General features: G+C 44.8%; 1 protein-coding gene across 3 annotated transcripts; it reads right to left on the reverse strand.

Annotated features, from left to right (window-relative positions):
• Positions 1-828: 828 nt before the first annotated feature.
• BRD3OS (BRD3 opposite strand) lies at positions 829-20,548 on the reverse strand. 3 transcript variants are annotated; one of them, XM_030207694.1, is made up of 2 exons: positions 20,438-20,548; positions 829-2,956 (listed from the first exon to the last, which is right to left on the reverse strand). In XM_030207694.1, exon 2 carries the CDS (start codon positions 2,352-2,354, stop codon positions 2,100-2,102), a length of 255 nt encoding a protein of 84 aa, XP_030063554.1. In that variant the 5' UTR covers positions 2,355-2,956; positions 20,438-20,548; the 3' UTR covers positions 829-2,099. The 3 variants fall into 3 exon arrangements, with proteins under 3 accessions (XP_030063554.1, XP_030063553.1, XP_030063555.1); XM_030207693.1 differs by having other exon boundaries at positions 20,410-20,548; XM_030207695.1 differs by lacking the exon at positions 20,438-20,548 and adding an exon at positions 20,264-20,401.
• Between the last annotated feature and the right edge of the window lie 7,328 nt (positions 20,549-27,876).

The following is a 27,876-nucleotide window of genomic DNA, read 5'->3' on the forward strand; positions in this document are numbered from 1 at the left end:
GCCAATAGATAGTCATCAGTCAATGGGGAGCAGGTAAAAAAAACTATGATGAGAGTGCTGGTTCCATCTTCTTTATAGAATACTAGTATAAAAGGCCCGTTTCGGTAGGCAATGAAACGGGTGCTAGCAAGGTAATCCCCCCCCCCCCTGCAGCGTCCTTACTGTCTCCCCTGCCCCCCCTGCAGCCACCCATCTGGTCTCAGGACCCCCTTCCCCACCAACCCTCCTCTGCCCCTGCAGCCACACATGTGCAGTGGCCCTCCTCTCTCCCCTGCTCGCCCTGCAGCCACCCATGTCCAGCGACTCTCCTCTCCCCCTGCAGCCATCCATGTCCAGCAACCCTCCTCTCCCCTGCCCCCCTGCAGCCACCCATGTCCAATGACCCTCCTCTCCTTTCCCCTTGCCCCCCCTGTAGGCACCCATGTCCAGCGATCCACCTCTCTCCTCTGCCCCCCCCTGCAGCCACCCATGGCCAGCGACCCACCTCTCTCCCCTGCCCCCCCTGCAGCCACCCATGTCCAGTGCCCCTCCTCTCCCCCTGCCCCCGCTGCAGCGTCCCTTCTGTCTCCCCTGCCCTCCCCTGCAGCCACCCATCTGGTCTCAGGACCCCCTCCCCACCTCCCTCTTCCCTGCGTGTTTCCCTACTCCTCCCCTTGCCTTGGAATCAGCTGTCAGTGACATCACTAACGTCAGTGCATTTTAAACTGCCTAGCAGACCACCTCCGAGGGAGCCACGGTACCAGGCACATTAGAACGTTGGAGGTGAGAATTATTATATAGGAAAAGCATTGTTTATTAAGAACTATACATACCTAGGGTGGTGGGAGGTTTTTTCATAAAACAGAAAAAGGGATCATGTGTTACCAAGGTTTTTGCTGTAAGATGTTTTTGCTTCTTATTCTGTTATGCTTGATCATTGTTATGTACCCGCTTGATGTCTTTGTCTGGATGTGTTGTTTAATTGTTAGCTGTTGGGTTTGTTTGATCCATTGAGAGGACATAATCACCAGGGACCTGACTTAATGAAAAAAAAGTACCCATAACTCTAGATTTAGTACAAGTTGGTACCAAAACTAGGTCCAAGATATGACCAACTGCATATGACAGAGTATAATCCAGCAACCCAGCTCAAGCCATTTGAGCAGCTGCTGAAAAAAATATTAAATTTGAGCCCAAACCATCAACAGCAGGATCAATGTGGACATTAAGTTAGGCTGGGCGAGTCTACTCTGCTGGGAGCTCTAACCCATGATTATATTCAGGAACACAATGCAATGAATGCCATACCTGGGCAGACACTGGCGTTCTAGGGTAGCCATAGGCTTTGGTCCTTAAGTGGTACCCTGTTCACAAGCATGGTCTGTCTTACCATTACTCTTGGTTATGTATGCTTTCACTTTATACAATACTGCAGCAAAATTGGCTCTTAATACTTAATGGCATACCAAAAATCTTACACTATTCTGAACATATGTGGAAGAAATAGAAGCAACATAGTACTAGGAATATACAATCCTACATTCATTTTTAGTTTAAGCCTAAAAAGGGCATGTGTCTGTACAACGAGACTACCAACATATCCAACAGTATCTATTCCTAGTTCCCCAATTCAACTTTGGCAATATTTAGAAAACTGGATCATAGAGATTATTGCCTCCTTTCTCCAAATAAAAACAGAATTTTATATTAGAACTAAGCCATTCGATTTAGTATTCACCTGACATTTGCATGGAAATAGCGTAACAGATGCAGTAAGTAGGCTTCCTATTCTTAAACCTTTTGTCTTGGGCTATGATTCATATACATGCAAACACTCTGCCCCTTTGGAATACTGATACATCTGTATAATCTCATCTACTGTCCAACAATTACTAAGACAATTTGCAAAAACACATAATATAAATATATATATAATAAACAGCACAAGCACTAACAGAAACCATAAATAAATATTAGGGTTCTATTCGATGAGCGTTTGCTCTCATTTAGATTTAACGGAGAAATACACAGTGGAAAAGAGTCACATGACATTGTGGGCAATGTTCAATATAGCTCTTTGCGAAAGCAAATTACAAATAGCAGCACCAGCTCCCCACTCATTACATTATAATGCAGAACTTTGACTGCCCAGTATCTCTTGGAACATCCAGTTTGTTTTTGTCCCGTACTAATATGGTCTGGTTTCCATACTGTGAGTACCACATACTCTGGCTCCTACTTAAATAAGAACCAGTAGGCAAAGTTTCCAGCTTCTGTTGCTGTTGTTGCCAGATAAACAGGGATGTATCTCTGTAACGGAGTCTGGCATAGCTTTCAGACATGGCCTTTTCAGCTAGTGGCACACGTCCATTCATTGCTCTGCCAGTTACAAGGATTCTTTGCTATAACATGTCCCTCGTTGATTCCATGGCAATTGGTCAAATGTGACCAGATGTTAGTGTGATCAGGGCCATATCAGAAGAGAAGAGACCTCTGTTACAACATGCTCACTGGAGAACGGTTGTGATGGCACCTGATGAAGCCATACATACAGACACCTAGGGAGCCAGCTCAGTCAAAAGGCAAGAAGCAAGAAACATCCAAAGGCCATTCTGAACTTCTGGCTTGAGATTCTGTTTCCAAAGAAATAGGATTTCAGTATGTCCATTTGATTGCCAGAACACACCAAGTGCATGTAAGAAATGGATCTCTAGAAAAAATTACCCATTTGGCTTTTAGACTTGTACACTTTCATTGTGTCTCCCACCAACAACTTCACATCTTGTTAACACTGACTGTATTCTTCATGATTTCATATCTTCATTCAACTTATCTAATATTATTTTCAGAAAATACTAACAGAATTCTTACAACAAGTTTACAAAGAGTGTGCATAAAAACATCATAAAAATGTGGACAATGTGGAAGGTTCTGTTGTTGATCTTTTAGCTTCCAAGCAGCTAGTTCACGCCATCACCTAAAATCAAACAAATAATTATTAGCATCCTCAAATGTATAGCACCACCACATGTACAGCCAGCCCTATAGAGACATATAGAAGGGGAGCTCCAAGGAAAAGGGGAATGTTCAGTGTACTCAAGACAGACAGACTAGACATGCAGACAAAACAGACTGCGGAGTTAATATAGAAATTGCTTGGCTTGAGAACTTGTGTTACACGTGGGATTATCAAGGTAGCCTTTACCAACATCAGCCATCATGCTGTGACTTTCTTCAGGGTATGCTGTGATGTCTGCAGTTTGTCTTTATGTAGTGGGTTCTCAAACATGATTAGTTTAGGTTTGAAGCGAGTGATTTCCTCAGGACGGCAGGAGATTTCAGTGAGAAATTGAGGCAGGAAAGTCCATTGGTCAGAATTTCAAATTCTGGTGGAGGAGTGTGGTAGCCGTGTTAGTCCACTCTTAAGGTTATCAATAGAAATCAAACAAAATAAAACATGGAAAAGAAAATAAGATGATACCTTTTTTATTGGACATAACTTAATACATTTCTTGATTAGCTTTCGAAGGTTGCCCTTCTTCGTCAGATCGGAAATAAGCAAATGTGCTAGCTGACAGTGTATATAAGTGAAAACATTCAAGCATTACTATGATAGTCTGACAGGGTGGGAGGATGGGGGTGGGTCAGAGGTATGCATGGGGACATCAAAGCATATCATTGATATTCTAACAGGATGGGTGTGGGTAGGTGAGGGGAGGGTGATCAACAGAGACATACAGTTTTATGGTTTATAATGGGCTAGGAACCCAGGTCCTTGTTAAGTCCTTTCTGTTGGGTGAAAGGACTTAACAAGGACCTGGGGTTCCTAGCCCATTATAAACCATAAAACTGTATGTCTCTGTTGATCACCCTCCCCTCACCTACCCACACCCATCCTGTTAGAATATCAATGATATGCTTTGATGTCCCCATGCATACCTCTGACCCACCCCCATCCTCCCACCCTGTCAGACTATCATAGTAATGCTTGAATGTTTTCACTTATATACACTGTCAGCTAGCACATTTGCTTATTTCCGATCTGACGAAGAAGGGCAACCTTCGAAAGCTAATCAAGAAATGTATTAAGTTATGTCCAATAAAAAAGGTATCATCTTATTTTCTTTTCCATGTTTTATTTTGTTTGATTTCTATTGATAAAATTCTGGTGGGAAATGAGGCAGAAATTCATTGCTTTATTTACCACCAAAATTCAAACTTGTGACCAACGGATTTTCCTGCAGTCAATTTATTCTTAAGGACCAATAAAACCTACAATTTTAATCAGCTTTCTCTCCTCCACATTCTTCCTTCATCTGACTTCAAGGGCTAGAGGTACTACTAGATTTTCAAGGCTGTAACTGCACCAAATACAGAGGCCCTTTTACTACGGTGTGGCAAAAAGTGGCATTAGTGTGCCATTATGTGGGTTTTTCCTGTGCGCTAAGGCTATTTTTCTGCAGCAGTAAAAAGGGCCAATTTTCCATTTTTTGTATTAATGGCCATGCGTTAAATGTTGTCATTAGTGCACAGCCATTAAAAAAAATTAACACATGAACACTTACCGCCACCCATTTTGTAGGTGGTAAGGGCTCCCACAGTAATCCTGCCCTAACCAGTTAGCATCCGGTAAAGCAGCTGTGCTAACGGATTATTGCTGGAATGCCCCCTGAACACATTAATGCCCGATGCAGCTTATTAAAAAGGACCCCACTGTGATTTACCTATGAAAATAGGTTTTTATGTAACTGCCCATCCTATATGCCAGTAAATGCATGCATGTACAGTGCAATCCGCTTAAGTGCAAGGGCCTGGGATCAAAGAAATACATGCAGTTAACCGGAGCATGCACTTAACTGTTCTGACCCAAAGAAGCTTGACATCTGATAAACATATGTACAGTACTGCTTATTATATGTACAGTATACAGTCTCCATTAACTGACATTATACAATCTCCATTAACTGATGTTAGGCTTACTTGAAGTAATCAGTCATAGAACTCTGTACACTCTTGTGTCTGTGAGTTCCATAGACTACGCCTGACAGACGGTAAAAACTGTCATAGCACTGACATCCAGTGGCCTCCAGATAATACCACTCTCCAGCGCTCTTGCAAAAGTGACAGGAGATTGAACAGCGAGGCACATGCTGACGAAATTCAACATTTCATCACCTGTTTCATCAGCCATTGCCTGCATGTAGGCGCATTTCTCGACATCAGTGCTTTCGTCAGCTGTTTGTAGATCTTAATCATGCTACATAGTGATGAAACTCCTCTTCAGTAACACCGGCTGGGATGTCAATAGCCTGTTCATCTGACGCGTTTGCAACAGCTGCATCTGTTTCTTCCCTCTCCACATCCTTAACAAAGCTTGCCCGCTTGTAGCAGTTCACAATGGTTGCCTGTGTAACATGATTCCAGGCTTCTTTCTGCATATGCAGGGAATCCAACAGCGATAGATTACGAGCCAGTTCAACCACGTTTATCCTTGCCAGTCTGGTCATCCATAACGCTCATCAGACGACGTAGCACAAGAGCCCGATAATGTTGTTTGAAATTGGCTATTATGCCCTGACCCATAGGATGGATCAGAGAGTAGTGTTTGGTGACAGGAAGACCACCTCGGCGTTAGACAGCCTGACATCATCACTGTGTGCAGCACAATTATCACAAAGCAACAAAATCTGATGCTTCTGTGCCCACATTCTTGTGTCTAACTTCTTTAGCCACTGCTTCCAAATTTCCCCAGTCATCCATGAATTTGCATTAGCCTCGTATGACACAGGAAGTCGCTTAACATTCTTGAAGCAACGGGGCTGTTTGCTCTTTCCAATGATAAGTGGTTCCAACTTCTCACTCCCATCCATATTGCAGCAAAGGAGGTTCGTCAGTCGGTCCTTCGACGTTTTACTTCCTGTAGTTTCGGCTTGTTTGAATGCAAGTGTTCTATCAGGAATCACTCGCCAGTAGAGACCGTTTTCGTCAGCACTGAAAATGTCACGAGGTGCAAACTCGTTCAAGATGGTAGGAAGAACTGAAACAACCCAATTTTCAGCACCAAAATCATCAGCATCTTGTTTTTCACCGTTCTGTTTCTTGAATTTTATGTTGTTCCTCTCCTTCCATCTTTCCAACCATCCGACAGTGGCTTTGAATTCAGTTAGTACAAGACTTTCAGCTAGCTGATTAGCTTTCTCCATAAGCAGTGTACCACTGATAGGAAACTGTCTGCTCCTGACTTGAGAAAACCACCGAAAAAGAGCATCTTCTAAATCCTCAGCTTTTCCTGCCCGTTTGTTTCCTGTGTGGATTTGTATTGTTTTGCCAGTCTTCCAGAAGCTGATCTTTCTGCTTCAAGATACGTGAAATTTGACTGGGATTGACACCATATTCTTAAGCAACAGATGCTTGACTTTTGTTTTCTAATTTTTTTAAGAACTTCTATTCGTTAAGCCAGTGTTAAAGTCTTACAGTTGTGCGATGACGACTCCAGTGTACACTCTAACAACATTCTTTCGCTTATTCTGCCTGTGGCAGTTAACCAACGAGATTTCAAATTTACCGCCCCTTAGTCACGTGCCAATCGGCTTCCATATTCCATGCGTGCACTTATGCGGAGTCTTTCCTGCAGAGGAGCGGTCTTAAACCATGCATATAAGCGAATCTTGCACTTGATCAGTGGTACGTTAAACTGAAGTTTGTCCCCATAGAAATTGATGGCGCCAAAAACGGGACTGAAGTATGGCATGCAGTTAAACAGAGCATGCGCTTATCTGACGTGCACTGTATTTCCATTCTGAGCACACTGACTTCTACCTATTTATTTTCTCCTATTACAATATAGGTCACACAGAATGGTTTCTGATCTTTAAATAAAATGTAATATTAGAAAAACAGATCAGAAGCCATTTAGTGTAACGTGTTTGTAATGGTGGGAGAAATAAGGGGAGAGGGAATTTTCACATCACTGTCTATGTGCTTAATGTTTGTTTCATTTTTTAAAACAATCTTTATTGGTTCAGAGCAGTGGCACAACTTGTAACAATCATCCCAAGAAAGAGCAGTATGAACACAAATCACATAAGCAAAGAAACATAGCTACAACATGGGTAACGCTCATCACCACAAAGAAGAAATGATGCAGTGCAGAAACTGTACCCCCTCCCCTTCCAAAAGTAACAACAAACAAAAAACCAGGCAAACAGAACAAACCAAACCAAAACAGACTCCCTATCTCTCTCCCCATGTCCCCATCAGAGGCAGGTGCCTCAGACTCGGGCAGTATCCGTGGCTCCAACGCTCTCAGATGCGGACAGTAAGATAATCTCTGCTAAATATCCCGATAGTGGCATTTCCTTTAGAAGTGCACCGTTGGTGTTTTAGGAATTATAGTCGCACTAGGTTTGATAGGACACCACTACACAATAACAGCACTGCATAGGACCAATTAAAGGAGCTCTGTATAGTGTTCTCAGTGACCTTAAGAGTCTGAGACTGTAAAGTGGGCAGGGCTAGACAATCAAAAAATGAGTGGCGAAAAGAACCTACCACAGCCTTACACTTGATTCACCTTTTGAATAAATTGAAGAACATGTTTCCTGCAGATGACTTTCGGATAGTCTTGCAGAGCCTGGCCCTTACTAGAATCAATTATTATAACTCTTTATGAGGCCCTTTTACTAAACTGCATAAGTGTCCTGTTTCTGCTATAGGTGAGCCCTTAGGTTCCCTGAGGCCCCGCAAGACCTCAGAGGACAGCCGCGCACCCCGAATCTTCACCCGCGGCGACCGCCGTTCACCAAGGGTGGAGCCCCCAACTGCAGGCGGCCAGCAGGACTGCTGGAACCGCAGGGTGACGGCCGGCCTGGCTGGTAGTCAGCAACTCAGTCTCTGAAGGGCAGCTAGCAAGGACGGCTAGCACTGAAGAGGAACACAGTCTCTGAAGGTGGCTAGCAAGGACGGCTAGCCCTGAAGATGGACCCAGTCTCTGAAGGTGGCTAGCAAGGACGGCTAGCCCTGAAGATGGACCCAGTCTCTGCAGGTGGCTAGCAAGGACGGCTAGCCCTGAAGATGGACCCAGTCTCTGAAGGTGGCTAGCAAGGACGGCTAGCCCTGAAGATGGACCCAGTCTCTGAAGAGCTACACTCCGAGATCCACTGTGTCGGCTTCTGACATCTGAAGCGGAAGCACTGGACCCTTCCCGTTCCGTAGTTTAAATCTCCCGCCAGTCCATCCCTTCTCTAGAAGAGGAACCAATCCCCTCGGCCCTGGCAGGCCAGGAGCGCCTGGATTGGCCAGCCCACCTTGCAGGCGGAGTCTCAGCTGTAATGCGCCAATCCAGCGCGAGTAGGCGGAGCTTGCTCGCTGGTCTGCGCTGAGCCAGGGAGACGACGCCGCCATCTTGGCCGGCGTGCTCCCTTCTCCAAGGCCGCGGCAGCGCCGGCCCCGTCGGCGGCTCGTCTCCACCGCCCCGGGCACTGCGAGCCCCGCCGACCATCGCTCCCCCCCGAGGGAGCACAGGTAAGGGCCCGGGACGGGACAGTATCCTCCCCGGATGCCCCCTTTTCCCCGGGCCCGGGTTTGGAAGGAGACCGGGCGTGGAAGGCTTTGATCAACTCTGGCGCATGTACATTCACCGCGGGCTCCCAGGAGTTGTCTTCGGGACCAAAATTCTTCCAGGACAATAAATAATATAGCCTTCCCCGTCGCTTCTTTGAATCCAGAACATCCTCCACCTCATACTCCGGATCGGGATCCGCTTCTAGAGCTTCGGCCTCCTGCCGTTGGGGGTGCCATCGAGATCCTCGAAAACTTTTCAATAGGGAAATATGGAAGGCGTTATGCACCCGCAGGGTACTAGGTAACCGCAACCGATATGTCACAGCTCCAATTCGCGATTGGATTGCAAATGGTCCAATATACCGAGGTCCCAATTTCAGAGAGGGCACCCGGAGTCGGAGGTATTTCGTGCTTAGCCATACCTTCTGCCCTGGTTGTAAGACTGGAGCGGTTCGCCGGCGACGATCTGCGAAGATCTTGTATTTGGCAGCCGCTCTCTGCAATTGTTCTCGGGCCATCTCCCAGACTCTTTGCAGATCTGCCAGAGTTACATTAACCATGGGGGTCAGAGATCCAGACGGGAAAGGTGCTGGAAGCCGAGGATGTCGTCCATATACCAAGAAGAACGGAGAGTCTCCCGAGGCCGAGTGGACGCTGTGGTTATATGCAAACTCGGCCCAAGAGAGCAGGGAGACCCAGTTATCTTGACGCTTGTTGACAAATGCTCGCAAGAACCCCTTTAATGTTTGGTTTGTCCTTTCGACCATGCCATTGGTTTGAGGATGGTACGCTGATGAAAAATGGGTCTTTACCCCCAAAGCTGTACATAAGGCCCTCCAGAAACGTGAGGTGAATTGGGGTCCTCGGTCACTAATAATCCGCAGAGGCAGCCCATGCAGTCGAAAAATATGTTGAATGAAGAGTTGGGCTAAGGAGACCGCCGAAGGAAGTCCCGGCAAGGGAACAAAATGGGCCATCCTGGAAAAACGGTCAATTACCACCCAAATCACCGTGTGTCCCCGGGAGCTGGGGAGGTCGGTGATAAAATCCATGGATAGCTCTGTCTAGGGGACTGTCGGTACAGACAGCGGTTGTAACTTCCCCATGGGGGTCCCGATTACTGGTTTAGTCCGGGCGCACACCGGACAGGTGGTGACGAATTGAAGAATGTCTCGCCTCATCTGAGGCCATCGATACTGTCTGGCAATGAGACGAAGAGTCTTTTGATACCCGGCCCATCTGGACGAATGCCCCCATTGCATTACCTTCGCTCGATCGGCGGCCGGCACTACTTCCTTCGTAGCAGCGACTTCCCCCACGGCCGCGCTGAGGCATGCCGGATCCAACATGAAATGGATCTCCCTTGTCTCCTCTGGAACCTCAAATGCTCTGGAGAGAGAGTCCGGAGGGGTATTCTGAGCAGCAGCCCGGAAGACCAGTTGAAAATGAAATCTAGCAAAAAACAATGACCAACGGGCCTGTCGGGGATTGAGCCGTTGTGCCTCTTGAAGATACAGTAGATTCTTGTGATCAGTGATCACCGTGAACCGGTGTTCAGCTCCCTCCAGCAGATGCCTCCATTCCTGCAGGGCTAATTTTAATGCTAAGAGCTCTCTATCCCCTACTGTATAATTACGTTCCGCTGCGGAGAATCTACGAGAGAAGAAAGAGCAAGGTTGGCGCCGGCCCTTGGGATTCACCTGAGAGAGGACCGCCCCGGCTCCCAAAGCGGACGCGTCCACTTCCACAATAAAGGGTTTCTCTTGATCCGGGGCTGATAAGATGGACGCTGAGTTGAACGCCTCCTTTACCTGGCGGAAAGCCACTTGCGCCTCTGATGGCCAATCCCGGACATTCGCGTTTTTCCTAGTGAGCGCCGTCAATGGCGCCGTCAGTTGTGAATACTGAGGAATAAACTGGCGATAATAGTTCGCGAATCCCAAAAAACGCTGTAGCGCTTTCAATCCCAGCGTTTGTGGCCACTCCCGAATAGTGCGGAGCTTGTCAGGCTCCATCCGCAACCCCTCGGGTAAGAGAATATGTCCCAAAAATGGCAGAGACCACTGATGAAAAGCGCACTTACTGAGCTTGGCGAACAGGCGAAACCGCCGTAACCGTTGCAGCACCGCACGAACATGTCCCACATGTTCGGCGCGGTCTCTGGAGTAGATCAGGATGTCGTCCAGGTACACTATCACCGTGGAGTTCAACAAATCCTCGAGCACAAAATTGATGAACCGCTGGAACACCGCGGGGGCGTTGCATAGTACAAACGGCATCACCCGATACTCAAAATGTCCCTCGTGAGTATTAAATGCAGTCTTCCACTCGTCCCCCCGCCGGATCCGAACCAGATTGTAGGCCCCCCGCAGATCCAACTTAGTAATTATCTGGGCCCCCTGCAGCCTGTCAAAGAGTTCTGGAATAAGCGGTAGAGGAAACCGATCCTTTATAGTGATGGCATTTAATCCTCGATAATCAATACAGGGCCTCAAGGAGCCATCCTTCTTGGTAACAAAAAAGAACCCGGCCCCGGCAGGGGACGTAGAGGGACGGATGAACCCTTTCTGCAGATTCTCCCGGATGTACTCTTGCATCACCTTGGACTCTCCCCGGGACAAGGTATACAGTCGGCCCCGGGGTGGCATTGTGTCTGCCATCAATCTAATGGCACAGTCGAATGAGCGGTGAGGCGGTAGACTCTCCGCCTCCACGGGGCTGAATACATCTATGAAGTCCCGATAGGCCACCGGCAGGGAGCCTAGATCCGCCCGGACCCCCTCGGGCGCCATAGTTAATGCGGGGCAGCCGCCGGTCTGGCCTCTGCAGCAGGTCTCCCGACAGGCGTCACCCCAAGACCGGATCCTTCCCCCGATCCAGTCAATCACGGGATTGTGACACCGTAGCCAGGGCAACCCTAGGACCACTGGGTGAATGGTCCGGGACAGCACCAGGAATTGAACCTCCTCCTGGTGACCCTCCCCTACCTAAAGTTCCAAAAAGGGGGTGACGTCCGTGACCGGCTGCGGTAAGGTAGTTCCCTGAATAGAGGTGACTTGCAACGCCGGTCGACGAGGAAGCGTGGGCCAGCCCATCTGTCGTAGAAGTTCGTGCCCAATGAAGTTGCCCCCGACCCAGAATCCACCAGGGCCTGGGTCTGGATCATGGTCTCATGCCAACGTAGTGTTACTGGCAGTACTATCAGGGAAGCCAGTAGGGGAGTGGAATGCCCCAAGTCCCCTCCCCTCAAGGTGCCTTGGGGAAAGCGTTTCCCGCCCGAGCGGGACAAGTACGGACAAAATGCCCTGCCTCACCGCAATAGAGGCACAGTCCGTCCCACAAGCGCTTCTTCCGATCTGAGGGAGCCAGCCGTTGACGGCCAATCACCATCGGTTCCTCCCCATTCCCCTTGGAGTCCCGGTTCCCAAGACGGGGGGACGGCCCTTTACTGGTCCGGGAGGCGCCCTGCGCCCACTTTTGCCGTTCCGCCCGGGCTCTAGCTCGCTCCTGGAATCGGGTATCTACTCGTATACAGAGTGAAATCAGTGCATCCAATTGCCCCGGGACCGCCCGTCCTGCCAACTCGTCCAAGATGGGGTCCTGTTGTTCGTTTAACGGTGACACCCATGCCAGGGCCTTCCCCTCGCACAGGCCCATGATAAATCCCACCTTGCTTTGGTCTGAAGCAAATGCCTCCGGTTGCATCCGGAAAGCCAAGTTGCACTGATTGAGGAACCCCCGACACCCTCCGGGGGCCCCATCATAACGTGCCGGCTCAGGGAACAGAGGTCCCGCGCGGAACCCTCCCGAACGGGGAGTCGCTGCGGCAGTTGAGAGCACACGTTTTGGAGCGCCCCTGATAGGGCGTTCAACTGCTCCTGCTGTTGCTGAAGTACCTTGGCTAGGTCCCGTAGATCGGGCTGCGTAGGCGAGCTCATGGCTGCCGCTTCCTGTCCTGTTTCTGCTATAGGTGAGCCCTTAGGTTCCCTGAGGCCCCGCAAGACCTCAGAGGACAGCCGCGCACCCCGAATCTTCACCCGCGACGACCGCCGTTCACCAAGGGTTGAGCCCCCAGCTGCAGGCGGCCAGCAGGACTGCTGGAACCGAGGGGTGACGGCCGGCCTGGCTGGTAGTCAGCAACTCAGTCTCTGAAGGGCAGCTAGCAAGGACGGCTAGCACTGAAGAGGAACACAGTCTCTGAAGGTGGCTAGCAAGGACGGCTAGCCCTGAAGATGGACCCAGTCTCTGAAGAGCTACAGTCTGAGATCCACTGTGTCGGCTTCTGACATCTGAAGCGGAAGCACTGGACCCTTCCCGTTCCGTAGTTTAAATCTCCCGCCAGTCCATCCCTTCTCTAGAAGAGGAACCAATCCCCTCGGCCCTGGCAGGCCAGGAGCGCCTGGATTGGCCAGCCCACCTTGCAGGCGGAGTCTCAGCTGTAATGCGCCAATCCGGCACGAGTAGGCGGAGCTTGCTCGCTGGTCTGTGCTGAGCCAGGGAGACGACGACGACGCCATCTTGGCCGGCGTGCTCCCTTCTCCGAGGCCAGCGTTCGCTCCAGCGGTTCGCCGGCCTCGGGCCGACCCGCGGCAGCGCCGGCCCTGTCGGCGGCTCGTCTCCACCGCCCCAGGCACCGCGAGCCCCGCCGACCATCGCTCCCCCCCCCGAGGGAGCACAGGTAAGGGCCCGGGACGGGACAATAAGCATCTATGCGCGCCTAACACACATCAAAACGGAGTTACCACCTGGCTACCATGTGGTTCTTATGGTAATTTCATTTTTTGCGCGTGTCCAATACGAGCAGCCGAAAAATAATTTTTATTTTCGGACGCAATTATCAAATGCGTGCCAAGTGGCATTTGATATGCGTAGGTCATTACTGTCAGGTTACCGCGTGAGACTTTACCGCTAGTTCAATGGCTTGGTAAGGTCGCAGACCCAAAATGGACACGCGGCAATTTTGATTTTGCCACATGTCCATTTTCGGCAAAAATAATAAAAAGGCCTTTTTTTTTTTTTTTTTTACAGACAAGCTGAAAAATGGATCAGCATGCACCCAAACCTGCACCTCCACTACCATAAGCCATTTTCAGTGCACCTTAGTAAAAGGACCCCTATATTTGGGAACGTCATCTGCCTAGACTCAGGCTCTACAAATTGTCCAGAATGTGGCTGCTAGGCTAATTGCTGGAAGTTTGAAGACGGATTATATTAATCCTCTACTGAAGTAATTACAGTGGTTGCCAGTGTTGTATAAGGTACATTATAAAAATTTTTTTCTGATTTATAAATGGAATTATGCTGAAGTGCCCAGGTATTTCAATCATATTTTGAAAATGTATGTTCATCACGTTCACCGAGATCAGCATCTACTAAGCAATTATGTAGTCCAAATACTACGGCACATCATTATGCAGAGACTTAAAATTGCACATTTTCTGTGGCAGCGCCCCTTTTGTGGAATAGTCTTCCTATTTAAGATGCTGTGCTAGCATACAACAATTGAGGAAATTACTAAGAATTCATTGTTTTGTTAAGGCTTGTTAGAAGATTGCAATTTAAAAAATAGTTTTAGATGTGCATGTTATAGATTTTAGAATATTTATGCCCCGCAGATAGTGTTTTCTGAATAGATACGATATATTTTGTTTTGTTTTCGATTGTATGTTTATTTTAATTCTGTTTGTATTGTTGTTAACCCGCTTTGGCTAAAGTGGGATATACATTTTTTAATAAATGTCATCCTCCCAACACCCTATCCTCTGCCCCCCCCCCCCCCCCCCCCCCCCCCCCGTTTTCCAGGTCCTCACCGCGCTGCAGCAAAATCTTGCATTGAGACTCAGTCTCAATGAGGCGTGTTTCCACTACTTCCACGAGGTCTTCCTGGCGCAAAATGCGTTCTTCTGCCTAATGTAGTCGCAAACCCTGCCTCCTCAGATTTTCTTTTATATCATCTACAGTTCTGGTTGCCGTATCTCAAAAAAGATAAAGTGGAATTAGCACAAGTTCAAAAGCAACCAAAATGATAAAGGGGATGGAACTCCTCTGGTATGAGGAAAGGCTAAAGAGGTTAGGGCTCTTCAGTTTGGAAAAAAGAGACGGATGGGGGAGATATGATTGAGGTCTACAAAATCCTTAGTATAGAACGAGTAGAAGTACATCGATTTTTTGCTCATTCCAAAAGTACGAAGGGGAAGTTACATGGAAATACTTTTAAAAACAAAAAGGAAATATTTTTTTCACTCAACAAATAGTTAAGCTCTGGAACTCTTTGCTGGAGGATGTTGTAACAGCGGTTAGTGTATCTGGGTTTAAAAAAAGATTTGGACAAATTCATGGAGAAAAAGTCCATAGTCTGCTATTGAGACAGATATGGGAAGCAACTGCTTGCCATAGGATTTGTAGTATGGAATATTGCCATGATTTGGGTTTCTGCCAGGTACTTGTGACCTGGTTGGCCACTGCTTGGAAAACAGAATACTGGGCTACATGGACCATTGATCTGACCCAGTATGGCTACTCTTATGGTCTTATGAAAGTCTATCATCCAGGACAGCTGGGAGTTGCTTAGTTAGCTCCCGGATTGCTTCCTCCTGCAGCTTTACCATTGAGGCTGCTGTCTGTCCTGCCATCTTGGAGCTCGTATGCAGTGCGCAGTCCTTCCCTGTCTGCAGAGTCTTTGCTGGCTTACCATGAAGCACCCTCTCAGATGGAGCCGAAACTACCACAAACCAAACTTCTGGGCGTCCTGCAGTCCTCAGAGGTATTCTGCCCCAGCCTGGCATAAGATTTTGCAGATGTTTTACATGGCTTTCAGTGTGACTGGAGTGGAGCAGGGTTGATGGACATCCACTCATCTAGAAAACATCACGTGACCCCCCCCCCCCCCAAGTGCTTAATAACCTTTATCCAACGCCTCTTCTCTACCCTCCCCCAATTCCCCTATGTCCTAGTTGGAGCTATTTCAGAGGCTACAATCAGCTTCTTCCCTTCTTTGGAAAGGTAGTCAAGGTTGGTTGGGTTGTACCCTTCCTTGTTGCAGGCAGCTGTGTTCCTTTAGGGCAAAACTTGGAGTCTTCTCACCAATTGATCCTTCGTGTCACCCTCAATATAGGCTTCAGGGAAGATGATATTTAAGAAACACAAAACATTTTATATACTGTTCACCCAAGCAAGCAGTCTTGGAGGAGTGGAGAAGTAGCCTAGTGGTTAGTGCAGCGGACTCTGATCCTGGGGAACTGGGTTCAATTCCCACTGCAGCTCCTTGTGACTCTGGGCAAGTCACTTAACCCTCCATTGTCCCAGGTACAAATAAGTACCTGCATATAATATGTAAACAGCTTTGAATGTAGTTGGAAAAACCACAGAAAGGCAGTATACAAGTCCCATTCCCTTTATTGTATTAAGCAGGTTTAGTAAGCCAAAGATATTGTGGATCCATCTCACTTTGACAAGCTATGCATTTCAGATCTCTCAGAAAAAAGTTGTGCGTCAACCCATTCTTGGGACTCCCCCTGCAGAATGGTAGACAACTTCTTAGGTGATTCTCCACATGGCTCAGAACAACATTCCAGTTTGTTCTCTCCAAGGATTACCACAAGATATGTCAGAGTCATTGTCCAGGATCCCTCAGCATCAGCTTCAGGCTCAACCCTTGTGCTAACCATGGCCCCAGTTACAGTCAAAACCACCCACACAAGATGGAATAAGAATTTAGCAGGTACCAACAACCAAATTTTATTTTAATTCAATTAAATATTACAATTTACAAAATTAAATATATAATTTTTGTAGGAAAAATACCTCAGCTGTTTCATGCTAAATTCTTTAGCAAAATAGGCACTACTTTCAGACATCAGTCTTGGAAAAACCTCCAGTTTAGATTTTTACCATCAAAAATATGTCTGTGAGTTCAGTTTATGAAAGAGTTACTATTTCTCTTTGAGAGAGTCATTCAATTTTGTTTTACCTCCAGAGGAGCCTGGGGTGATGGCAAAACCCCACAACTCTCACAGAAGGCACAGAGTGACTCTGCCTTGCTACAAAGGACACAACCATAGAAACTCCCTTGCAAATTTATTTTCTTCTAGGGAGTCCTTGGAGAAGGAAAAAAAATAGTCTGTGGTGGAGTGATCCATGCAGAGTAAACATGGGCATGTAAATAGCTTTAGATAATAGAAAAACAGATGTACTCTGTGAGGCCAAAGGTAAGACTGGATGAAGACCTCAAATACCTACACAGTCTCCTAGGCTTCTGACAAATCTAATTCCCAGCACCGTTCCGTGAGCCCAATTTTCAGAAACATAAGCAGGTTAGCTTCATTCTGCATCAGGAGTCAAGCATGCAAGATCAAGCAGTGGTTGAAATTAGTTCTCAGGGCTCCGTCTTCCCTTCTTCTTCAGCCTTGTAAAATAGCAGTTCCATACTTCTTGCTGCTAGTTGGTCTCTTTGGTGCCCTATGTTAACTTTTAAGGAAAAGAGTATCTCTGCTTCCAGTATGATTCTCTTTCTTAGGGTGATGTTTCACTTTCCCCACATCAAACAGTAAGGAAGTTGAGGGAAGTAGAACAGATCAGGAGCAGTAGTCACTTCTGAGATATTTATAGGTGCCCAGATCTTGAATTTCAGATAGATCTTTTGGTCTAGTGATGTGTCCCCATAAGGCTCAGTGGTCTCTAAGGCGCTGGTATCAGAAGAAGTCTAGGAGATAATCATTTCATACCACACCAGGAAGAGTTTGCACATCCCAGAGGACTGGCGAGTGTACTTCAAGAAAGCACAGAAGTAAAGTCAGAATCTATTTTCAGAGGATAACGGCAAGGCAGCACTCTTGCTTCCATTACATAGTAACATAGTAGATGACGGCAGAAAAAGACCTGCACAGTCCATCCAGTCTGCCCAACAAGATAAACTCACATGTGCCATTTTTTGTGTATACCTTACCTTGATTTGTACCTGTCTTTTTCAGGGCACAGACCGTATAAGTCTGCCCAGCACTATCCCCGCCCCCCAACCACCCGCCTCGCCTCCCACCACCGGCTCTGGCACAGACCGTATAAGTCTGCCCAGCACTATCCCCGCCTCCCACCACCGGCTCTGGCAAAGACCGTATAACAGCACTATCCCCACCTCCCAACCACTGGCTAAGCTTCCGAGGATCCCTTCCTTCTGAGCAAGATTCCTTTATGTTTATCCCACGCATGTCTGAATTCTGTTACCGTTTTCCTCTTCACTACCTCCCGAAGGAGAGCATTCCAAGCATCCACCACTCTCTCCATGAAAAATACTTCCTGACATTTTTCTTGAGTCTGCCCCCCTTCAATCTCATTTCATGTCCTCTAGTTCTACCGCCTTCCCATCTCCGGAAAAGGTTCATTTGCGGATTAATACCGTTCAAATATCTGAACGTCTGTATCATATCACCCCTGTGTCTCCTTTCCTCCAGTGTATACATGTTCAGGTCAACAAGTCTCTCCTCATACGTCTTGCAACGCAAATCCCACACCATTCTCGTAGCTTTTCTTTGCACCACTTCCATTTTTTTAACATCCTTCACAAGATACGGCCTCCAAAATTGAACACAATACTCCAGGTGGGGCCTCACCAATGTCTTATACAGGGGTATTAAAACCTCTTTTCTTCTGCTGGTCACACCTCTCTCTATACAGCCTAGCAATCTTCTAGCTACGGCCACCGCCTTGTCACACTGTTTCGTCGCCTTCAGGTCCTCAGATACTATCACCCCAAGATCCCTCTCCCCATCCGTACCTATCAGACTCTCACTGCCTAACACTTACGTCTCCCGTGGATTTCTACTCCCTAAGTGCATAACTTTGCATTTCTTCGCATTGAATTTTAATTGCCAAACGTTAGACCATTCTTCTAGCTTCCGCAGATCTTTTTTCATGCTTTCCACTCCCTCCGGGATGTCCACTCTGTTGCAAATCTTGGTGTCATCCGCAAAAAGGCAAACTTTACCTTGTAAGCCTTCGGCAATGTCACTCACAAATATATTGAATAGAATCGGCCCCAGCACCGATCCCTGAGGCACTTCATACTCACCTTTCCCTCCTCCGAGTGAACTTCATTTACCACCACCCTCTGGTGTCTGCCCGTCAACCAGTTCCTAATCCAGTTCACCACTTCGGGTCCTATCTTCAGCCCGTCTAGTTTATTCAAGAGCCTCCTGTGGGGAACCGTGTCAAAAGCTTTGCTGAAATCTAAGTAGATTACGTCCACAGCACGTCCTTGATTTAATTCTCCGGTCTATGCATCTTGCTGTGTGGGTTGACAGAAGATACACCTTGGTTGTAGGAATCTTGAGAACTCTTGTTGATTCTTCCCACACCCTCTGGATGGAGCTTGGGTGCATCCCTCTGGTCTGGCATGGATGATGTTAGATCAGTCCAGAACACATGGAAGCCATCATGATCAAAGGTTCTCAGTCTGACAAGTTCTGAAAACTAACAGTGATTACGATATTGTCGATTCTGAAGGCAGTTGGCCTAATCATGCCTTATGGTAGAGTATTTTCTTGTTCCTTGGATTGAGTTGTTGACTACATGTGATACAAATTATCATGTGTAATTATTATGGGTGGGTACGTTTCGTAGGATAATCTTAAAAATGAAAGTACATATCAATGCAGCAAGTATTAAAATTCTCCCTTTTGGACTATGGGAAAAATATTGATAGATCTGATCCTCTGTATCTTATATTTTCACAGCAAATGATTCAAATCATCTTGGAATTAATCATATTAAAGGGGCATTATTCCTACAGAATGAGAAAAATATCCATGTTGGATAAGGCTCAAAAGTTCCTTAAGCAGACTAGAAACAATAGCATTTATACTGCCATCATATGTTGGCCAACATTTATATATCACCTGATGTGTCTCCTGTTCTTAACTTGCTGCTATTTGTTGTTATACCACTTCAGGGCTGTAATAGGCAGCATTTAAAAAAAAAAAAAAAAAAAAAACCTTTGCCAGACAAATTAAGGGGGTCTTTTACTTAAGCATGTTTACATCTAGTACACCTTACATTTTCCAGTAAATGCAAAGGCAAAGCAGTAACTGCTGGGGCGTACCCAGCATGCCCTCTGCAGTAAATGTGGATAAATGTTCATGTGTGGAGGTGCAAAATGTGCACAAGTGACAGCACAGGGTATGTACCCCATGCAACTACAATATGCTATTCATACCCCACCTAGCTCCCTCCCCAACACAAAATACATTTAACGCCCAGAATAGCATACTCTGCTAAACCAGGTAGCAGTTAAAACATGCTAGTTTGCACTTAACTGCTTAATGCACTTTAGTGTAAGACCTCCTAAATTCAGATCTGACTTTATAAAATAGGATTTAGGGCAGATAAAGCAAAATCACAGCATTATAGAGACATTACAGGGGAAGTAATTGGCAATTGGAAAAGAAATAATAGCTAGTAAAAAATAAGATGTCGGTGATTTATAAAAAAGGATTTAGGGCACATAGCTCCAAATAACAGCGTTACAGAAACCCTACAGGGAACGAAATGGACAATTAGGAAAAAAATAGCTAATAAAAATAAGACGTCAGTTGAAAATGAATGGACGTGACAAGTCATCCCAAATGCGTCTGTTCAGGCCCTTACCTCATCCCATCCAAACACCCAATATCTCTCATCAGAGATACCAAGTTACACGCATTAGGCGTATGACACACAAACAATTAACTACCCTCGTAGGCTCAGATGCTGCTGAGCACCCCTTATCACAAGCATTCGGGGACTGAGGATCCAGGAACCAAGTGATCTTTCCATCAACCTTCCACTCTCTTCAGGCCAGCATGACCCTTCCTCCCAGTCCGTAGGTCACCATCTCACCTTCATTTTCAAAACGTCTGCGTCCTACCTTCAAAGTTGTGTTCGGTGGCAGCAAAGGCGCGGCAGCATCAATCCATACAGGTTGCTAGGACCAACCCCCAAGCTTGCCTTCTCCGATGCCCCGCCCTTTCTTTCCCTCCGCCGCGTCCAGACTCCGCCCCTGCCGGAGAAACAGGAAGTCACGTGGAACAGGGGACGCAGCGGAGGCAAGGAAGTTCAAGGAGGTTGAAGATAACAGGCGAGGGGATGACGTCAAAACGTTGAAGCCAATTAGGTTAGACTATGTTTCCCCTTCCCCGCTCAGCCGTCATCTAGACCACTCAGAACAAAGCATGCAAACTTATGAGCTGCTGCATCCTCATTGTCCTTCTTTATTGTTGGTAGCATTTTTATTTAATCTCACTTATATTTTCAAACGTGCTGGCTTGTGCAGCATACGGATGTGCACAGAGGAAGTCTTGCTTTCATCGGTTGGAGTACTAATCTCACTTACACACATAAGGAGTGTCACGGGCTGCATATACTGCAGCTGGTGTTTCTCCACTCCTACCCTTGCTGAGATAAAAGACTTCAGACGCTCGATACCATTACTAGATATATTGTAGTGGGTATCGTGCTGCTCAGCGTTTACTATTGAAAATAGATTTTTCTTTATGTAAACATACTGGCAAGCATCCTCACGAGTCTAAAAAACCTCTCTTACAATATGTGCCTTTCTTACTTAATATATTATTTTCATTTTATGTATGGTTATTTTTATCATTATCCTCAAAAACGCTCTGGCACTTATCTGTGCTGCGGTTTGGACCAATGGGTAACGTCCAACAGCGAGCTCCTGTTTCGCAGATTGCTTCGTAAGGAGCAGGTCCCTTAGTCTGCCTCGCCCTGTTTCTACGTTTGCCACTGACTTATGTGTTTTTTAGACTTGTGAGGATGCTCACCAGAATGTTTACATAAAGAAAAATCTATTTTCAATAGTAAACGCTGAGCAGCACGATACCCACTACAATATATCTAGTAATGGTATTGAGCGTTATGGTATTTTTATGTACATTGTTATTTTTTAATTTTTTAATTTTTAAGTGAATAAATATACAATTGTTGGTATCCTCATCCACTCTCCTCACTTTTTGTTTTATATCCCACGGTTTCGTGAGGGTTTTTACCTCCTTTTTTGTTTTGGCTGGAGAGGGGGGCAGGGGAGCAAAGAGAATCGCTGGATATGGGTTGCTGGAGGGGGGCAGGGAGAGAAGAGAATCGCTGGGTGTGGGTGGCTGGAGGGGGCAGGGGAGAGAGGACAATCGCTGGCATGGGTGGCTGGAGGGGGCAGGGGAGAGAGGGCAATCGCTGGGTATGGGTGGCTGGAGGGGGGCAGGGGAGAGAGGACAATCGCTGGGTATGGGTGGTTGGAGGGGGCAGGGGAGAGAGGACAATCGCTGGGTATGGGTGGCTGGAGGGGGGCAGGGGAGAGAGGACAATCGCTGGCATGGGTAGCTGGAGGGAGGCAGGGGAGAGAGGACAATCGCTGGCATGGTGGCTGGAGGGGGTAGGGGAGAGAATATGGGTGGCTGGAGAGGGGGGCAGGGGAGCAAAGAGAATCGCTGGGTATGGGTGGCTGGAGGGGGGGCAGGGAGAGAAGAGAACCGCTGGGTATGGGTGGCTGGAGGGGAGGGCAGGGGGAGAGGAGCATTGCTGGACATGGGTGGATGGAGGAGAGGGAAGGGAGAGAAGAAATGCTGGACATGGATGGAGGGGAGGGAAGAGTGAGGAAGGAGATGAGGGAAAAGGAAGAGAGGAGAAAAACTGCACCTGGATGAAGAAAATAGGCAGAAGCTGAATCCACTGGACAGTCAAGTCTGTGGAGGACCCAGCTTTTACTTACGGATGTAGGGCAAGAAATGAAGAAGAAAGGCGGAAAGTAAAGAAATAAATGGAAAGGAAGCCCTGGAAACGGAGTTAAGAGGACAGATAGCAGCAGAATCAGGTACTGGGCCAGCATGATCAGAAAAACAAAGTCACCAGACAACAAAGGTAGAAAAAAATCATTTTATTTTCATTATAGTGTTTGGAATATGTCCACTTTGAGAATCAGGTGCTCAACATTAAAAGTTTATGTTTATTTACTTAGTTATGGCATTTTATCCCACATTAAACATGAATTAGATTGGAACCTGGGATCATTTAATTTTTTTTCCTGGAGTAATGCATTGCCCCCCCCCCCCCCCCCCCAGGCTCTCTCTCCCGGCTATAGCCAGCTCTGCAATTTGGGGGGGGGCACAGAGGTGGACTGGGGAGAGAGCCTGTTGTTAAACATTTACCAGCACACCACTGGTCTGAAGTCTTTTCCTCTCGTTATATGACTGAAGTCAGGAAGAAAGACTTGTAAGCAGTGAAATTTGAACTAGACTTCCGAAGTAAAGATTGAGTGGTGATTGAGATAATATTTAACCATCTCTCTGACCTCATGTGCCCTTCTTTAAATTAGTCACTTTTATTTTCTAACTTCTCTTACTCTTACCAATCTATATGTTAACCATCTCTCTGATCTCATGTGCAACTTTCTTTAAATTAGTCACCTTACTTTTGAACTCTTCTTACTCTCTTACCTATGTTCCATCTTTGCTTATACTCACTGTCAGCTAAAATGTTCTATTAGGTATCGTGTTGACATTGTAAGTAGTATACTATGCTATACTTTGTACTGCTATTTGAATATTTTTACTGCTGTAATTGTCTATTGCTCATGTTTGATTTTTCTTACTGTATACTGCTTTGAGTGAATTCCTTCAAAAAGGCAGTAAATAAATCCTAATAAATAAATAATGTGTTCAACATTTTAAAACGTATCATTTTGAGGGGCTGGCTACAGGGACTCCCTGTATTTGTGCAGAGATGTTTTCACCTAGTAAAGGGCCACCAAAACAGACATCATGCTATGCGAATCTGGTACTTAACAATCAGACTTACTATTTATAATAAGTTCTTTTTCGCACCTGTAAGCATATAACAAAATAAAACGTTCTATCAGTTGTCATTTGAAAAGAGAGTATATCAAAAAACTCACATTTCTTACTGAACCCCGTGGTACCTTAGTACACCCGCAGCTCACTCCTGTGTAATTACCACTGTTCTACCGGAAGTATTTATACGACCTCCCGCACTTCCTGTTCAGTCGGGCAAATATTTAAAGGGACGCGTTCTTATTATATCTTAAAGAAACGCTTTCCACTCTACTCTGTTATTTAAACCTTCTGGTATTAAAGATCTTAATTTATAAATCCAGCGTTGCTCTTTTTGTATTAATTGGCGATTGCGATCACCTCCTCTGATATTACGTGGAATATAATCTAATATCAAACATCTTAAGTCTTCAAAGTTATGTGAATATTGTTTACAATGCTGAACTAAAGGAGCGTCTAGACGCGAATGTTTCAAGTTATGTTTATGATCACTTAACCTTGAACAGCTTGTCTATATATGATAGACTTTGAAGAGCAATGGTTACAACATTGCCCTTGGACACAACAAGTTATTAGTTGGCATAGATACATCGATGATATCTTTGTCGCATGGAAAGGAAGTCAAGATGAACTAGATCAATTTTATAATTGGTTGAATACTAGAGATCATAATATCAGATTTACTAAACAACAATCAACCACGCAAATAAACTTTTTGGATGTTTTAGTTAGACTACAACGAGGGGTATTGAATACGTCTCTGTATGTAAAATCTACAGACCGTAACACGTTGCTACATTTTACAAGTCATCATCCACAGACTACACGAGAAAGTTTACCGTTTGCACAATTTTTAAGAGTTCGTCGAATCTGCTCAGATCTGGCAGAATTTAAGATCCAGGCTAAACGAATTAAACAAAAATTTAAAGCCAGAGATTACCCAGATCAAGTGATACAACGGGCTTACTCCAGAGCAAAATATAACCAACGGGAATATTTATTTCATAAACGAGATAAGGAAGACACGAGCCATATGTTAACTTGTGTATTAAAATTTATGCAAGGTACAGCAAACACAGTTCGAATCATGAGAAAGCATTGGAAGATTTTGCAATTACATCCAGTATTTAAGCAAAAAGAACTTAGAGTGGCTTATTCGAGAGGATCAAATTTAAAAGAATTACTACAAGATAAACCAAGAGTTTTGATTGAGAGACATCCAGGACATCAACCCTGTAAAAAGTGCATTTTTTGTCCATTGATGATAAAGACACAGAAGTTTCATAACCCACTTGATGGACGTGAATATCATTTACAATATGCAACTGATTGTGAATCCAATCATGTAATCTATATAATAATATGCCCTTGCCGTAAAATTTACGTGGGCAAGACGACACGAGCTATAAAAAATAGGTTAAGTGATCATAAACATAACTTGAAACATTCGCGTCTAGACGCTCCTTTAGTTCAGCATTGTAAACAATATTCACATAACTTTGAAGACTTAAGATGTTTGATATTAGATTATATTCCACGTAATATCAGAGGAGGTGATCGCAATCGCCAATTAATACAAAAAGAGCAATGCTGGATTTATAAATTAAGATCTTTAATACCAGAAGGTTTAAATAACAGAGTAGAGTGGAAAGCGTTTCTTTAAGATATAATAAGAACGCGTCCCTTTAAATATTTGCCCGACTGAACAGGAAGTGCGGGAGGTCGTATAAATACTTCCGGTAGAACAGTGGTAATTACACAGGAGTGAGCTGCGGGTGTACTAAGGTACCACGGGGTTCAGTAAGAAATGTGAGTTTTTTGATATACTCTCTTTTCAAATGACAACTGATAGAACATTTTATTTTGTTATATGCTTACAGGTGCGAAGAAGGGCTATAATGTCCAGCTCCTTAAGAAGCTATGAGCGAAGCGGGAGCTTGCCGTTGGGCTTGGACAAGTTTAATTTTGCCCTAATATAAACCACAGCTAAGTACATGATTTGAATAATATCAGTCAATTTATCAAATAGTAAAAGTGAAAAAGTAGAGGTTTTTATGACTGATGAGGATTCTCGCCAGCGTGTACTGAAAAACAGACACATAGAGCAGAGCGGTCAGCTAGTTAAATATAGATTGTTAACGGCTGTGACCGGGAGTCTGAAGTCTTTTCCTCTATTTACTGCATATAGTTGTTATACAGAAAAGAAATACTTGTTCTCATCTATTATATAGTAGTAATACATATTAAGAACAGTACCAAAAAAGATTATTTATAATAAGTACAATTTTAAAAAACACATTAATTAGGTTGAAATTGGGAGCATTTAATATCTTTTCTTCCTGTGCCTACATCAAAAGAAAAAGATGGCATGTGGGAACTTGCTTCTTTTTGTTTTGTGGAATGCAGTGGTATATTATAAAAATGCATTTGCTTTTTTTTTTTTTGTTTTAATTACTACTGTTTCACTGATTTGTATTGAATAATGAGTTAGGGGCTTCCTTCCTGCAGATGTTCTGTTCAGAGGCAGTCTAAATGTGCCAACGTTGTCCAGTTCAGCACACACCAAGTTCATACAAAGTTAATTATGTTCCGTGGAAAACAAATCTGTTGGCTCAGGCTGCTTGCTATGTGAATATTTCATCTCTGTTTCATTATTGATACCAAGTATTACATATTAAGGACATTTGCTGTAAATTTAGTTTTAATTAATTTATCCAGTGCTTGCATGCACATAGTTTTTTGCTTTTCAAACCTAAAGATTAATCCTAAGGGTAGTTGAAAAATTAGGTATAAACTGTGTTGTTTGTTTGTTTGTTTGCTTTTTACTTTACTTGTTTTGGACTGCTTTGTGTCCAGCTGATCTGTACATCTGTTGTCTGGAATTTTGGAAGATGGAAATGAGAAAATAAAATTTTAAATTTTGGATGTACTCTGTAGAAGTTGTTTCCTTTTGCAGTGTGTGTATGGATACCTGTTCTGGTGTATGCATGTGATAATATTTGAATAACTGTCTATACTTATGGCTATGATTTCTGAAATGTGACATCATTAAAGGACAGACTTTTAAATGCCCAGCTGGGTATATATGGTAATCTAATCTTTGCTAACTGTTTCAGAAATATCAATGTACTTGCTCCCATGATATAACTGAATTCTATTCTTCTGTCTCACTGTATTTTCAAATGTAAGCCACAATAAATCTGAGTTTGCCTGGGATAATGCAGAATATAAATGTAAAAAAAAATATTTTATCCTCCACCTTTTAAGACACTGCCTATCCAGCTGGATGGTGATGCACAATGAAAGCTTTTTTGGTCCAGTGAAGACTAACTCAAAATAGCCTGTTCCTTAGGTGGACCAAAAAGAGGGTCCAAAGTCCAAATAGCCAAAAGAAGCACCAGGAGCCTTCAAGATTGGGACACAGATTCTTTAATCATATAACTTGAACATCAATCTCTCCTTAGTGACCCAACATGAGCCGTGTTTCAGCGCACAGTGCCTGCATCAGTTGGGTTGTAACAGCTAAGAAGCTTGGTGTACAACAATGGAACACTGTCCCCGCACAGTACAAACTGAATATTCTTAATCGCTCAACATAATCCGAGCAAAAACGGTCCTTCATACTATAAAATGCATCCACACCATGCCTCTGTGGTTAAATGATTAACAAGTTATCTTTAAAGGACTATATAACCATTGGGTGCATGACTAGGGTCACAAACATACACTTATTTATTCAATATCACAATTCCTCATGTACAGGCACAAAACAACCTTTTAGGGTGGGTAGTGTTCACAATGAACTTTTATTATCGACCAGTTTTGGCACAGTATAAGTCATCACAAGAACAAAATATAAGAAAACCAATGGACTGCATATGGGGCTTATAGCTCAATGAGGACCCTGTTTACTAAGCCACGCTATAGACACGCTAGCATTTTTAGCATGAGCTAAAAATTAGCATGTGTTAATGCTAGAGAATATATAGGAATATATGGGCATCTCTAGCGTTTAGCGTGCACTAATTTTAGAACACGCTAAAAATGCTAACGCACCTTAGTAAATAGGGCCGTAAGTTATGTTTCAACAAATGAGAGATCTGCATGAAACCGAATGTTTATTTTTATTATTTTGACTTTAAAAAACACTTGTTCCATGTAACATGCACAAAATAGTTTAAACTATTATAAAGGATAAAATTATAGAACACATAAATAAACATGGTTTAATGAGACAGAGTTAGCATTGGTACAGCCAAGAGAAGTCTTGCCTTATCAATTTGCTTCATTTCTTTGAAGTTGTGAATAAACATGTGGATAAAGGTGAGCCAGTTGATGTAGTGTATCTAGATTTTCAGAAAGTTTTTGATAAAGTTCCTCATGAAATACTCCTGAGAAAATCAGAGTCATGTGATAGGAGGCAATGTTCTAGTGTGGATTAGGAATTGGTTATTGGATAGAAAACAGAGGAAAGGGTTAAATGGTATTTTCTCTCAATGGAGGAAGG

This window comes from Microcaecilia unicolor, chromosome 6 (assembly GCF_901765095.1).
Source record: "Microcaecilia unicolor chromosome 6, aMicUni1.1, whole genome shotgun sequence".
NCBI classification, from domain to species: Eukaryota; Metazoa; Chordata; class Amphibia; order Gymnophiona; family Siphonopidae; genus Microcaecilia; species Microcaecilia unicolor.